Source organism: Protomyctophum parallelum, assembly GCF_964188405.1.
Source record: "Protomyctophum parallelum genome assembly, chromosome: 20".
Classification (NCBI taxonomy): domain Eukaryota; kingdom Metazoa; phylum Chordata; class Actinopteri; order Myctophiformes; family Myctophidae; genus Protomyctophum; species Protomyctophum parallelum.
Genome location: NC_139718.1, coordinates 23466579 through 23480597, shown reverse-complemented (window position 1 = coordinate 23480597; position 14019 = coordinate 23466579). Strand labels below are relative to the sequence as shown.

The following is a 14019-nucleotide window of genomic DNA, read 5'->3' as shown; positions in this document are numbered from 1 at the left end:
ACAGGCTTCATTTTACGTCCATGTTAGACCCGGCGAACGCTTTGTCCATATTTTTTACAGTCTATGGTACACAGTCTGTCTAGAGCCATTCAACGAAACCGGTCTTTCAGATTTCTCACACTCCATCCTGATTGGTTAAGATTGGCTTCCAAAGTTCACAAGAGTGCTCAGTTTCAAACAAAATGCTGCAAATCATGAACACATCGCGTGATTTCCGTAAAATTGTGCACCCACATTCCCACTAGGCCGAGGACGAAATGCCACATGAACAATTTCAACTCAGCCTCAAGGTGGCGCTATAACTGGCCGAAAAGTGTTTTTACCTCTAACTGCACGGATCTGTGGATAACTTTGTATGCCAACTCCCTAGAGGCCAAGGAAAAACCTTTGCCTGGAATTTTATAGCGCCACCAGGAGGCCGACATATGTAAAACACATTTTCTATTATTACTTGTCACGGGGCAGCCCGTGCCCTATACACAGACAATGATTGGGGACATTTCATAAACTTTACTACACCTGCTTCCAATTAATTATCATCAATTAGCCGGCTTGGAAGTGGTGGTTCAAGTTGTAAAGTGTATGTTCTATTTATTGATACTGTAACTGAAATGCATTGCTGAAGGATACTAATTGTTTTAAAGGTATTTATTGATGTGAAGTTGAATTGATTGTGAGTCACCTCTCCCTCTGCAGTGGCATTCCTGTTGACTGGGAAGGTGCCAAGTGCTGCAGAGGAGGAGGGGTGTTTGATTCGAGAGCAATCTTATTTAAAACCAAACTATAGTTTGTGTATGAATGGACGTCCGGAATTTCATGTTTAAGTTCAGGTTAAAACCTTCAGTAATGGTGTGTTAACTCATTGGCCTTTTGTATGCTTATGGTGAGTTAATTGAATTGCCAATTTGCTGTGATATGGTTTGGTATGTCTCTCTCCTATAAAGGGGAGACCGCAGCTGATGTTTGGGAGTTAGACCTTGGTTGACACACAGGTAACACCCTAAGTGAGAGCTGCCAGGGCCCTTTGGAAAGTAAGGGTATGGCCTGTTACAGCTTCTCCTTGTTTTAGGTGTTGTTCAGTAGTGTTGTCTTCAAGTGTGTTTGTTTGTACATCTGTTATTTTGGCCAAATCTTGTTTTTTGTCATTGTCTTTGCCGAGGCCGCACTGTACCATAATCTGCACGGGACTGGAAAGGTGAATAAAAACCCCTAAAAGGGCATTCTTGGACTCGTCTGTCTTTTTGGAGCCTTGCCCGGTCGGCCAACTTCACATTACTCCTTCAGATTTTATCCAAATTTCACGCAAATCCGTACACATGATCTCCATAGTCATGTGATCAAGACAGGTTTGTTTGATTTCTCATATTCCATCCTGATTGGCTAAGATTGGCTTCCAAAGCTCACACGATTCGTCCATTTCGAAAAAAGCCCACAAATCACAAACACAGTGTGCAATTTCCATTACACGCACATTTTCACTAGGCCGAGGACGACATGCCACAATTTATTCCTCAAAATCAGCCTCACGGTGGCGCTATAACAGGCCAATTCCTGTTTTTAGCTATAACTGCATCGATCTGTATACAACTTATGTATGCACACATGGAAAAACATTGTACCTGCATCCATCCAATACGAACCTCCGGCCCAAATCTTCCTCAACAGCCTGTTATAGCGCCACCATGAGGCCACAACCTGACCTGCCCTGGTGGAGACCTGTGCCGATTGGCACTTTGTCTAGTTACCTGCTGATTTTCTTGAGTACGTGCACTCGATGTACAGACAAATCCACCAAGCGGCAACCATAACTGTGGTGTCAAGCGGCAATAATGAGAGCCGATTGACACCGCAGTTATGATTGCACCCAGGGCAGCACTCCACGGATTTTCGTCTACAGTATATGCAAAATGCAAGGAACATAATTTAAGAAGGAATAGAAGCACTCAGCCCTGGCATGCGCCATTGACGACACATTGTGGCAAACTCAAACCGGAAGTTTGGTGAAATTAATTCGCAGTGGGCTGGACCAGTTTATGAACAAACAGTATTTCTGCATGATTGCAACCTTAATTGCCACAATCAGTTCAGTAATATAATAGAAGATCATGATCACAATTGTTTTTTTATGTGCACACATCTAAACAGCGCCAGGTATCGTTCCAGGCTCGGTAGTATCACAAGATTTGGTTGTCAGGCTGGCAATGATGGACAATCATGCGATAACAGCACATACTTAGTCATAGAAACGTACTCTGTGCTCTTTAGATATCCCATCCTCAATAAAAATGTTTATGCGCATGGAAAAGCAACACAGCAGAAAATAATGTCTTCTTTTATAGACCAAGTATTTTACACAGGTAGCAGCAGTTGTTCAAAAATTGTGTTCATAAAAGCTCATTAAACTGGACCACCTGGCTCTCATTCACTATACATGCATTCCATCGAACTCCCAGCTGGAGTTTGCCACCCAGTGCGATGAATATGCTAGTTGGAATTACTGTTCAGTTAATCAGTTAGTGGTTCCCAAACAGGGAGGTCGAAACCCATTTGTGATTTTGTGTGTATAATTTCAATTTTGCATAAATATTGGATAATGAGAACTTACATAACCCCGGAGAAAGTAAATAAATTTGATCCAAACATTCCTGATTCATGTTATAAATGTGGGGAACATAAAGGTACACTGTTCCACTGCTTATGGGAATGTGAGGAGATTAAAACATTCTGGAGGTCTGTGGTCCATTATGTCTCTCAGATTACATCAGGTCCAGTTCCTCTTTGTCCTAAATTATGTATACTCAGTATTTATCCATTAAATTGTACACTAAATAGTAATAAAAAAATGATGACCGACCTTTGCCTGTTACAGGCCAGACGCTCAATTGCGCTATGTTGGAAGAATGTCAATGCCCCTACGATCGGCTTTTGGCTGAGGAACTTAACAACCAGTTTGGCACATGAGAAACTAACATATGTAATTAGGAAGAAACCTGCGGTATTCTATAAGATATGGGGAGAAGTTCTTGGACTTCATTAAGCGAGGTGATATTGAAGAGGCTTTGGATGTATAGTGGTTAATTGGAGTAGTCAGCTGTGGGGTGGGGGTAGGGAACTGTGACGGACATTGTTTGTTTAACTGTATGTAATGTGTTTTATTTTCGTTTTATTTTTAGTTTTGTCATTATTATTTATTTATTTTTGTTCTTTATTTATTGTTGTCAAAACATTTCGTGATAAGATTTTGTTTGTATTTGTGCTGCCATGGGGATGTGGGGGGGGAAATATATGTAAATTGTTTTGAAAATACTTATTTGTAAAGAAAATCAATAAACATATGTTTAAAAAAAATATATATATAAATTCTAAATAATTTCATGAATAAGTTGTGAACCCAGATGCACCCCCAAGTGACCCAAGAACAGAGTTACGTCAAAGGGCCAGGAGCCTAGAAAAGTCCGCTCCAAAGGAACAAGATCAAGTGGCTATAAACTGCCAAAGACCAATGAAGTGGAATGAACAGGAGTGGAGACACCGCACTACGCGGGTCAGTGGCATCCAAGCTAAACTTATTTTGGGAGATCTTGTATGAAGAATGCAGCAACAGTGACCAGTCCATCAGAGAAGCAGCAGCAATGACAAAGGGGAGGAGGGAGAAAGATATCGATGACCTGGTGGCAATCGAAGGCAGCTCCGGAAATGTTGGGAGGAAAGCAGAGGAGTTTGAGGAAAGAAAGTAAAGGAAAGATCAAGCTGGATTATTCCAGCACATAAAAGGGCTCCTTGAGGAGAAGACAAACCCTGAAGAAGAAGTGGAACCCTGCATGTCTCTAAAGAAGAATTGGAGAAACACATCCGTGCTCAAATTCAATACCAACCCCCTATAGGCTCAAAGAGGTATGTGCCTATACAGAACCATCAGACCTGTTTGACACTAGCCTCGCGTATCGATCATACTAATATCACTGTGTGGATATATAGTTTGATCGTCCCTCTCACTATTAGATATTTTTTAGCCTGGTTCCAGATTAATCTGGTTGCTCGTCACCACTTCAACAATGAAGTGACGTCCTCAGGGGCCAGACATTGAATCTGCCTAGGGCAATATGCATTGCAAAGGCAGATAAAGGCTGGCTATGGCTAGTTTGACACATCACCACCACGACACCACCACCAAGCACCCAAACTCGGTGAGGTCACACAGGTGATCCAGGAAGGATAGATTCTTGTGTATTTTCAGACCTTTTAAACCCTCAATATTTAGTCAACTTGACCATTGGCTCTGTGCTTGGTCTGCTCTTTTTCTAGACGATCTACAAGCTCACAACGCCTCTAAGCTTGTAGATTTGCTATTTTCGGCAAATGTTCCCTGTCACAAAGATTTGGCAGACCCCCTGACCCTGTACTCTGAGGACCCCCTAGGCCTAGGGCTAGGGTGTTGAAGACCCTATACCCCACAATGAATGAATTGTACCACTCTAGACCTCATACAACAGATATTTTACCCTGTCACAGCATACTTTTAACAACAAGTGCAGTGATTCTCAAAATGGAAACAGGGCAGGGACCCTTTATAATGTGGGGCCCTCATTGCAACTATAGCTACAGTGTTTTATTTAGCTAATTATTTCCTCCATTGAATATATCTGGGTCCATTTGGTTCCATTTGTACACTCGCATGTGGTTTATTGAAATTAAAAAGTTGGACATGGATGACAACTACTGACTGTATACCTGTGTAAACATACACAGTGTTGTAGGTAACTCTGGTCCATAGCGTTAGGAGTTCTCCCTTTAAAATAAGGTGTTAGTGTAATACTGTCAATTGAATTATTTGCGTTGTAATTAAACTCGAAACAGACCTGACAGGGGACTGCCGATATTGTTAATTAGTATCATTATTAGTAACACCTGTTGTTATTTTTATGTAGCTGCCGTGGCCCGTGAAAAAAACTCTATAATCCAATGCAATTAGCAAAACCAGCAAAGAAAAGTGAACGTTCCATTAATTACCTTGAGCCGTCTTCTTCCTTGTAGCCATAGCTTGTAGCCTAACAAGTTCAGCAGATTCACGATGCCTGTAGCCCCAAAGACATAACATAGCCCATAACTCAGCTTTGGTTATGGTGTTGCCCGCCGAAAAGAACAATGCATCACAAACTTTAGTCTTTACACAGCGGACAGCCGCGGACTAGTCTGTAAATATAACTAACTATAACGAGGTAGTTTATGGTTATTTTGGAATAACCCCTGGCCTGACGTATGGCGTATGCCTGTTTGCAATGGTATTCTAATTGGACAAAACCATGTGACGTGTGTGGGGGGGGGGGGGGGGGGGATTAATAAAGGTCTACATTACGTAGTAAATGCGTCGGCTTGGAGTTGCATGGTAACCGTGACTCCTGTAGGACTACACCATACAATGCAATCAGTGGCTTAGGATCAATAACCTTGTATGAAAAGGTATTAAATACACCTGTCCAAAATGTAATTGTAATGGCCCTTTTGTCCATAAAAAAACGTGACATTGTAATTGGCTGACAATATTAGTGGGAGGGGCCTATGTAAGCGACTGCGGCAACCACACTTTGCAAATTTTCAAAATTGCAACTTTTCTATAGTTATTATTATTATTATTATTATTATTATTATTTTAATAATAGTTTTTCTTGGCCTCTAGGTTTTTCCTTGGCCTGCCCTCTAGGAGCATAAAAGTGCTCCTCGGAAAACAGGTCTCCGCCAGGTCAGGTGAGTTATTGTGAGCCAGCAATGTGTGTAATTCAATTGCGATGCTATATTGTCTCCTTCATCACACGATTACGATTACTGTTTTAAGCAAGCTTATTTGCTTAAAACTTTACGCTTCCATCGCAACATTTCATTCTGCAACATATCATTTTGATATTGTGAAATAACAGACCGCAGAATGCAACTAGTGCCTGTCTTACCAGACAAAAAAATACTTTTCGAAGCAAAAGACCCATGCAGTCACCAGCACAGGACGTAAAACACAGAGAGCCCCGAAATAATATGGAAATATCCGCCTAAGCAGGGTCATTATGCAAAGGCAATAGTAAACTGGTTCTGATGATAAAGAGACTGTCATATCTCCATAACTGAGCCAGAGGGCAACGCGCACTGTAGCATCCATCTTCTTTAAGTAACGCCGCTCATAATAATGATACTGCATATGGTGAGAGCAAAACACACACACAAACACAAACACACGCGCAAACATATTGTGATAAACCCACACACTGAAACGCATATGCACTCACATGCAGACTGACGGACAGACAGGCTCAAACACAACCTCCCACTATTTAACACAACTGGGTAATGCCACAGGGAAGGCAGAAGTCATAATCACACCAGTGAGAAAGAGCGGTGTGACAGCCGGGTGCTGCTTCACTGTAAATAAAGAACATGTAAATAAGTAGTTTGAATTATGCAAGCCTGAGACCAGCCTCACATGCTGTTTGCCTTCGCCACACTCAGTTCACGTCATGCTGAGATAATCTTGTGAAAAAAGAGGACAAGGAAATACGTCTTCCAACAGGGTGCAAACAGGTTAGTCAAAACTAATACCAAGATTTGTTTTCTCCTCTGCACAATGTAGGTAGATAATTCACAAAATGTGATTGTAAATTGGATGGATTTGTCAAAGTCATGGCTTCAAACAAATGTAGTTTCCATGGGCCTGTGGGCTACTTTACTGGAGATATGGTTAGTACAGAACAGAGCAGTAAAGGACAGAATGTGATAAGACCAAACAGGAAGCTTCCGGACTGAAAAATGAAGCCAACAATATAGAAACAACTTTAAACCTTATTTTCTATCGAAAAGCTAGCAGGGGGAAATCCACTGGTTGCAAAATGAAGTTTGATTGCCTGGAAGTCAACGGGAAAATGACCCTATACTTCTATAGACCGATTCTGTACCGGTTTCATGGTCGCAGCCTACGTATTTCCTGTAGGCGGATCCGCCATAGCTGCGGGGGAGATCAGCACGTCTTTCACTACAGTGAATGTAAAGTGACTTGTGTTCGTTGGCTCACGTTACGCTAATTACTAACACTACAACTTTACAAAGATGCCTGAAAAATCGGGACGAACGTGTGTCGTTTATGCCTGCTCCAACAGTAGTGGCAAAATTCATGCACTTAGGAGGAGACAAATTCTACGTCCTGACTCATCATGACGATTGTCTATGAGCGCAGGCTGCGCAGCGCCGGCAGCCATTAGATTCCCTGCGAGTGCAGAGGACAGATGTTCGCCAGAAGTGGGTCAAAAAGCGAGGACTTTGTTCCCACTTCCCAGGCACAAAGAACAGCATGGTAAGTTTGAGACTTTTCGTTAGTTGCCATTAACTACCATTAATATAATACTAGCATGCAGCCCCCATTGAGTGGTGAAATATGTTACATGTCATTAATAACTGTTCACTGTCCAGCTAGCGAAACACGTGGCGCCGATCGTTACATTTACAGTGAAAACGTGTTCATAAACATTCAGATTTCAAATATAAAGTACTCACTACGTGTGCCACGGGTGTTATAAATGTGCTGGTACAGCGATTAGCACTGCTGCATTCCACGTAGTTTAATAAATGGCATTTTTATCCAAGCGCCTCGTTATTTTTCTCAAACGGGGTGCGTTCGGAAAATACACAGTTTCTCACCGGGAGCGCACTCTCTCATTAGTTTGTATTGGCAGTGCGGTCAGCGTGAATATATCGAACACACCCACTGTTTCAGAGCGCAACACTCCTTCCTCGACCTGACAAAAAAACTGCTCGGATAAAATGCCTTTTATTAAACAACGCGGGATGCAGCAATGCTAATCGCCGTACCAGCACATTTCTAACACCCGTGCCCCACGTGGTGAGTACTTCATATTTGAAATCTGAATGTTTATGTACACGTTTTCACTCTAAATGTAACGATCGCGTAAAACAGACTGCAGTAGCATCATGTGAACAATGGCTAAGCTAACGCTAATAACATTGATTGATTGATTGATTGATTGATTGATTGATTGAAAACAGTTTGCAGAATTACAGTATATTTCAAGCACAAACTCAATACAAAGACTGTTAACTGTGAGTGGACGACCCAATTAAACATTACTGTTTACACTTGTTTACAACAGGGTCCACCTTGTTCAATTCATCAAAACATAATTTTTAGTAGGCTAAGCTGCTCCTCAAAATAAGTCACATGCGGCGTGGGCCGCGTGGCATAATTGTGATTAATTATCAGTTGAGAAGATTCACTCATTGAAGGCTACTGTAAAAAGATAGAGGAATAAAGTGCATCATATGACTAATCTGCCCAAAATTAGTGGAAAATATGTTTTATGCGTTATTGAGTCTGTTATTATGTGGTACCAGCTATTCATCCTCATCGTTCTATCTTTAGGTGTGTTGAGTACACTTCCCAGATGGGAGGCCATTGAAAGAACACCCATAGTTCTGCAACTAGGATAAAAATATAATTTCCCCCTTAAAATTTACTGTCTGGTGTGATTGTTTTCATTTAATATTTGGTTTCTTTTGAAAACCAATAACTTAAAAAAAAGAAAGGTAAGCACTGTTTATTTTTCTTTCACAGAGGAGAATGCAGCCCCCCCCCCCCCCCCAAGAGAAGAGGCATTCAGTCATAAAGCAGCAGCAGGGCCTGAAGTGAAGACACAGCATCCAATGTGGAAAATGTTATGCCTCTGTGCATGAAGTTGGAGATACAGGCATGTGCAGATCAAAAAAATATTTATTTTACTTAATAATATACTTAATATAGCATCTTTTGGATTCTTTGATGACATTAATGCAGCGCAAAGTGCTTTACAGAGCAATAAAGAAAAAACAGAAAACATTTTCTCAACTGAAACTCATTAAATTCAAAAGAGGGCTAGTTTACTTTAGTCCATCCACTTTCATTACCCCGTGGGCTATCCTTGTGGATATTGCTGGAAGTAAGTGCTGAAAATACACGTCCTTCAGGTGGCTGATTTTCTCTGTAATCCACTCTTCATTGTATGGGACATCTGCAATGACCTGCTCATTTGGAGTCCAGACAATGAATTTACAATTATTTTTTTTAGCACAATGCATCGCCACTTGTACCTGGTAATAGTACCCTAATCCTGATGCCGTTTCCCTCAGAATATATTTTCCATCCTTATGCCTCACATCGTACTTGTTAGAGTCAATCATTTTTAGCAGACTGCCATTGTGTGCCACAAGTTTTTTGGCTGTAGGACATTTAATTTCAATGATGGTATCGGCATCTATAATACCATCAAGGCTGGCACCAAGCCAGTTTTCCTCTTCATGTACAACAAGTCCTGTACACTCCACAGTTATTCCTGTGGTCTCCTCAAACCACTTTCTTGCCAAAGGCTCGGATGTTTGGCCATGCCTAGTGGCTGTATTTCCGGCAAAGGTGCCATTCAATTTTCGTTCCACCCAGTTTTGTGGGTCAACCTTTTTGGGCACTTGAGAGGCCTCACTACTTGTGATTCTTATTTTTCGTTGATCTAGCCAAAATTGATTATTCTGGCCCTTGGATTGTACAAGAATTCTCTCCCTCTCACGTTTCCCACATAACACATGTCTTTCAAAAATACAGTTGCAAAGTTGACATTTTTGTTGAGCACATTGCTCGTGACATGTGGGCAGTTTATCAGTAACCTCTTTGGTTTGTGGCTGTGCAGTCAACAGATCATGCAAAAGGGTACCAGGTATGTTGGATAGACCAGCCATCTCAGGGGATGTGAGGTGCTGAATGACATCTGCATCTTTCTCAAATGCTGTTGACTTTATTTTCATTTTTTTCCGAGGTCCCTGGTCTGGCCCCCTGATGTTCTCGACTGTATCAGGCATCACATTGTCACACGTGGAACTGTTCCAGACACAAGCCTCATCGGTGCTTGCTGTGCCTGTGAACCCCTGACTGGCAGCATCTTTGATTTTGTACAGTATCCCTGCTGAATGACTGCAGCTCTTCCCTTGGTTGGCCATGCAGTCACAGTTCACATCCACCACTTTGCCATCCCTCCTCTGCAAGGTCAGTTCAACATGATGGTACTGTTTAATGTCCTGTGAGTAGCGAACAGGTCCTTTCAAGAGTATGTGCTCCTCATCTGGTAGCCTGTGGAGTATCTGGCCAACCCATCCGGAGCTCAGGTAATTTTGACCCTCTATCAGGGACCTGTAGTTGGCATTGGGTTGTTCATCACATGCCAGTCGGTGAAGGAAATATTCTTGAATACCTATCATAAAAATAAATAAAAACATTCGTTTTTTTAATAGGATTAATACCACTTATCTGTAATGATTAGGAAATACACAGTCTTAGATCATTAAGATTTGCATTTCATAATTTTTATTATGCAAACAAACAACAAACAGTAAACACAAGTTAACCACCCCAGGCAGCATTGGGATAAATACTAACTTAACCGCATGCATGCCATGGTGACTTTCTGGCAAAGAGATGGTGTAGGAAAATAGTCAAAGCTAGTCTAGTCTACTAGACAGTGTAATAATAAGACAGTGGTTTAAGCACTGATTGGCGATTGCCATCAATTAATTACCTTTATCAGTAACTGGAGGCCACTGTCTGACGTCGTCAATCCAGGTACTCATTCTGTTAGTCGCTGGCTGTCACAACCGACCGAGTTAGGTTTTGGTAAACCAAGCAGATAAAGACTGGTATGGTAGCAGCAGCCAAACACCAGCCAGACGCCAAGGGAATCAATTTATGCACCTACAGGGTGTGCACCCAGAGGGTGCCCAATCAAGCCAATCACTGTTATCTGGCCCCTGACTTTGACAAGATACTCCACATGCTACCAAATGATGAGCACAGTTCTGAAAGGACCTGTGTTACTCACAGGACATTATCATGTACCATCATGTTGAAGTAACTTTGCAGAGGAGGGATGGCAAAGTGGTGGATGTGAACTGCGACTGCTAGGCCAACCAACTTAAGGGAAGAGCTGCAGTCATTCAGCAGGGATACTGTACAAAATCAAAGATGCGGCCAGCCACACAGGCACAGCATGCACAGATGACAATGTGACAATGTGAGGCCTGATGCAGTTGACAACATCAGGGGGCCAGACCAGGGACCTCGATGAAAGTAACAGCTTTTGAGACGGATGCAATCCCCTGAGATGGCTGGTCTATCCAAAATACCTGGAACTCTTTTGCATAACGTGTTGACTGCACAGCCACAAAACAAAGCAAATGAAAAACTCACCATGTCATGAGCATGTCATGAGCTCAACACAAATGTAAACTTTGTAATGAAAATAAATGTGATATGTGGGAAACATGAGAGGGAGACAATTGCTGCACAAACAAAGGGCCAGAGTAGTTTATTTGGAGTAAATTAAAGGAAATCTGAATCATCAGTAGCCTCTGAAGTGCCCAAAAAAGAAAATCCACAAAACTGGGTGGAACGAAAATTGAATGGCACCTTTGCTGGTAGCCACTAGGCATGACCAAACATCGGAGCCTTTGACAACAAAGTGGTTTGAAGAGGATACAGGGATACAGGTATTCTAATAAACATTTTACTTATTGTGCATGAGGAGGGAAACTGAGAATTAATAATAATTGTTTATAATTTTTTCCATCTTTCTCTTTCTCAGGGGAATAGGAATCTGGGTAGGCTGAGAAACACCTGGAGAGTAGAGACTCTCCAAGACCTAAAGAACATTGGAATGAGCTGGCAGGAAGCAAAAGCCCAGGCCCAGGAGATTGAGATGGAGAGCTCTGGTGGACGCCCTATGCCCCTCGATGGGGTAAAGAGGATCAAGTCATGTCATGCTCATCTAGGCTTACATCCTCATCCACATCACATTCCTCTTCTTCCTCAATATCAGATGTTTCTTGTTGCTCAGTTTCAGTCTGAATTAACTTGGGTTGCAAATTACATAGCCCAGCACAAATACTCACAATGTCATCAACATGTTTTATACTACCTTGAATGACATAACTGACCATTTTAAAACCTTTGAACCTTCTAATTGCACGCTCTACATGGATTCTGACATTTGCTAGGCGCCGTGTTGCCACAACATCATGCCCAGGAAGTTCTTTGAGGCCGCGAGTAAAAGCTGGGAGAGCCAGAGTCACCCCTGGAGGCAACACATCTGAGATGGTGAACCCACGGTCTGCTAGGATTTGATCACCAGGAATCAGAAGTTCAAGAAGACCACTGTTCTTTGTGATGAAAGTGTCACTGGCCCGTCCACCAAATAGTTTTGATGTGAACATCACATAACCATTGGGGGCAATACAATATAATAATTTGTAAGTGTTATGATGTTTGTAGTTGCTGAATGTTTGGGATCGCTTTCTTAAGTGTTTTGGCCTTTGGACAAATATTTCTGTACAGTCTATTATGCATGTTGCTTTGGGATAATTTTTACTGAAACATGATGGCATTATTCTTCTGAGAGTATCCCTAGGCAACCACGCAATCACATTTTCCCTCATAAACCTAGCAAGTATTGGTCTCCAAAGTGAAAAGATCACACATGCTGAGGTCTTGCTTATTCCAAATCTTTTAGCCAAGTCTGTGAACATCAAACAAAGACGTAGCCTAGTTAAAACGAGTAACAGCTGGTCATGGACTGCTAATCTGGTCATCTTTGGAGGTGGGTGAAAAGCTATGAGGGAATGTAAAAGCTGCCAAAAACTTGCAATACCTATGCCCGTGTGAAACCTTGCATCTTTGTCATCTAGGTCATAGGCTGACAATGATGGTGTAGGATCAGTTTGTGTTGCACGGTTTGTTAACTTTATGGTAGAGTAGCTGTGGTCTGTAATAATTTCTGGACACTGGATTCCAATATCACGCTTCAGAGGCATGACATCAGTTTGTGTTGCACTGTTTGCCCTTGAGTTGATACGGAAGTAATTGTGGTCTGCAATATGTTCCATTCCGATATCACTGGTGTCTTCAGGTCCTGCTCTTAATTCTGTTGTTGTTGATGTTGTTGCGTTTAATTCTGTTGTTGTTGATGTTGTTGCGTTTTGTGTGCTGCTGCTGCTTGATGACCGAAGGCCTCTTCTCTTAGGGGGGGCTCTACCAGATGTCATTCTCCCCTGTGAAAGGAAAAGAAACGATGCACTACAAGTTATTGTTTTATTCAAAATAAACCTAATCTGTTGAACCAAAAACAATCACATCAAACTGTCAATTTGAAGGGGAGAATCAAACGTACATGTTTATATCCTAGTTGCAGAACTGGATACGGGTGTTCTTTTGTTGGCCTCCCATCTGGGAAGTGTACTCCACACACCTAAAGATAGAATAATTAGGATGAATAGTAAATACTGGTAGGCTACCAGATATAACTCATAATGCATTAAAATACTGTCCACTAAATGGTTTCATGTTATGCAATTTAGTTATATTATGCACTTTATGCCTCTATCTTGACTGCAAAAACGCCTTCTCAACTAATAATTTTACCCACCTTGTGATGTGATAAAGATTTATTCTGATTTAGAAAATACTGTCCACTAAATGGTTTCATGTATCATGTTATGCAATTAGTTATATTATGCACTTTATGCCTCTATTTTGACTGCAAAAACGCCTTCTCAACTAATAATTTTACCCACCTTGTGATGTGATAAAGATTTATTCTGATTCAGAAAATACTGTCCACTAAATGGTGGCATAGCCATTTCATAGAGTGGACGTTGTACATTGCTTTGCACCATTTCATAGGGGGTAGACTAGATTGTCAACATTCAGCCACTGTTGTGACTCACTACTTGGGTCTAATTTAGACCCAGATGTTTCCAACTTTCCATGAAGTTTGTTTATGTGTAGAACCCTACCATACAACTGTGTCCTGCAGTATTTGTGTTCATTAGACTGTCATAGTTTGTCCAAATAGCCTAGTATTTAATCACAATAATGTCAAGCCACAGGTGACTTATTTACTAACAATGATGAACTAGTTGAGATAACATTTCACTCCTCAATGGGGGCTGCAT

General features: G+C 41.5%; 1 protein-coding gene across 2 annotated transcripts; it reads left to right on the top strand.

Annotated features, from left to right (window-relative positions):
* Positions 1 to 8655: 8655 nt before the first annotated feature.
* LOC310877902 (uncharacterized protein) lies at positions 8656 to 12162 on the top strand (the record flags this gene model as incomplete). Of its 2 annotated transcripts, XM_083791899.1 has the most annotated exons (3): positions 11421 to 11559; positions 11655 to 11807; positions 12067 to 12162. In XM_083791899.1, exons 1-3 carry the CDS (start codon positions 11473 to 11475, stop codon positions 12160 to 12162), a joined length of 336 nt encoding a protein of 111 aa, XP_083648025.1. In that variant the 5' UTR covers positions 11421 to 11472. The 2 variants fall into 2 exon arrangements, 1 of the variants encoding a protein (XP_083648025.1); XR_014570841.1 differs by lacking the exons at positions 11421 to 11559; positions 12067 to 12162 and adding an exon at positions 8656 to 10063 and having other exon boundaries at positions 11655 to 11790.
* Positions 12163 to 14019: the final 1857 nt, after the last annotated feature.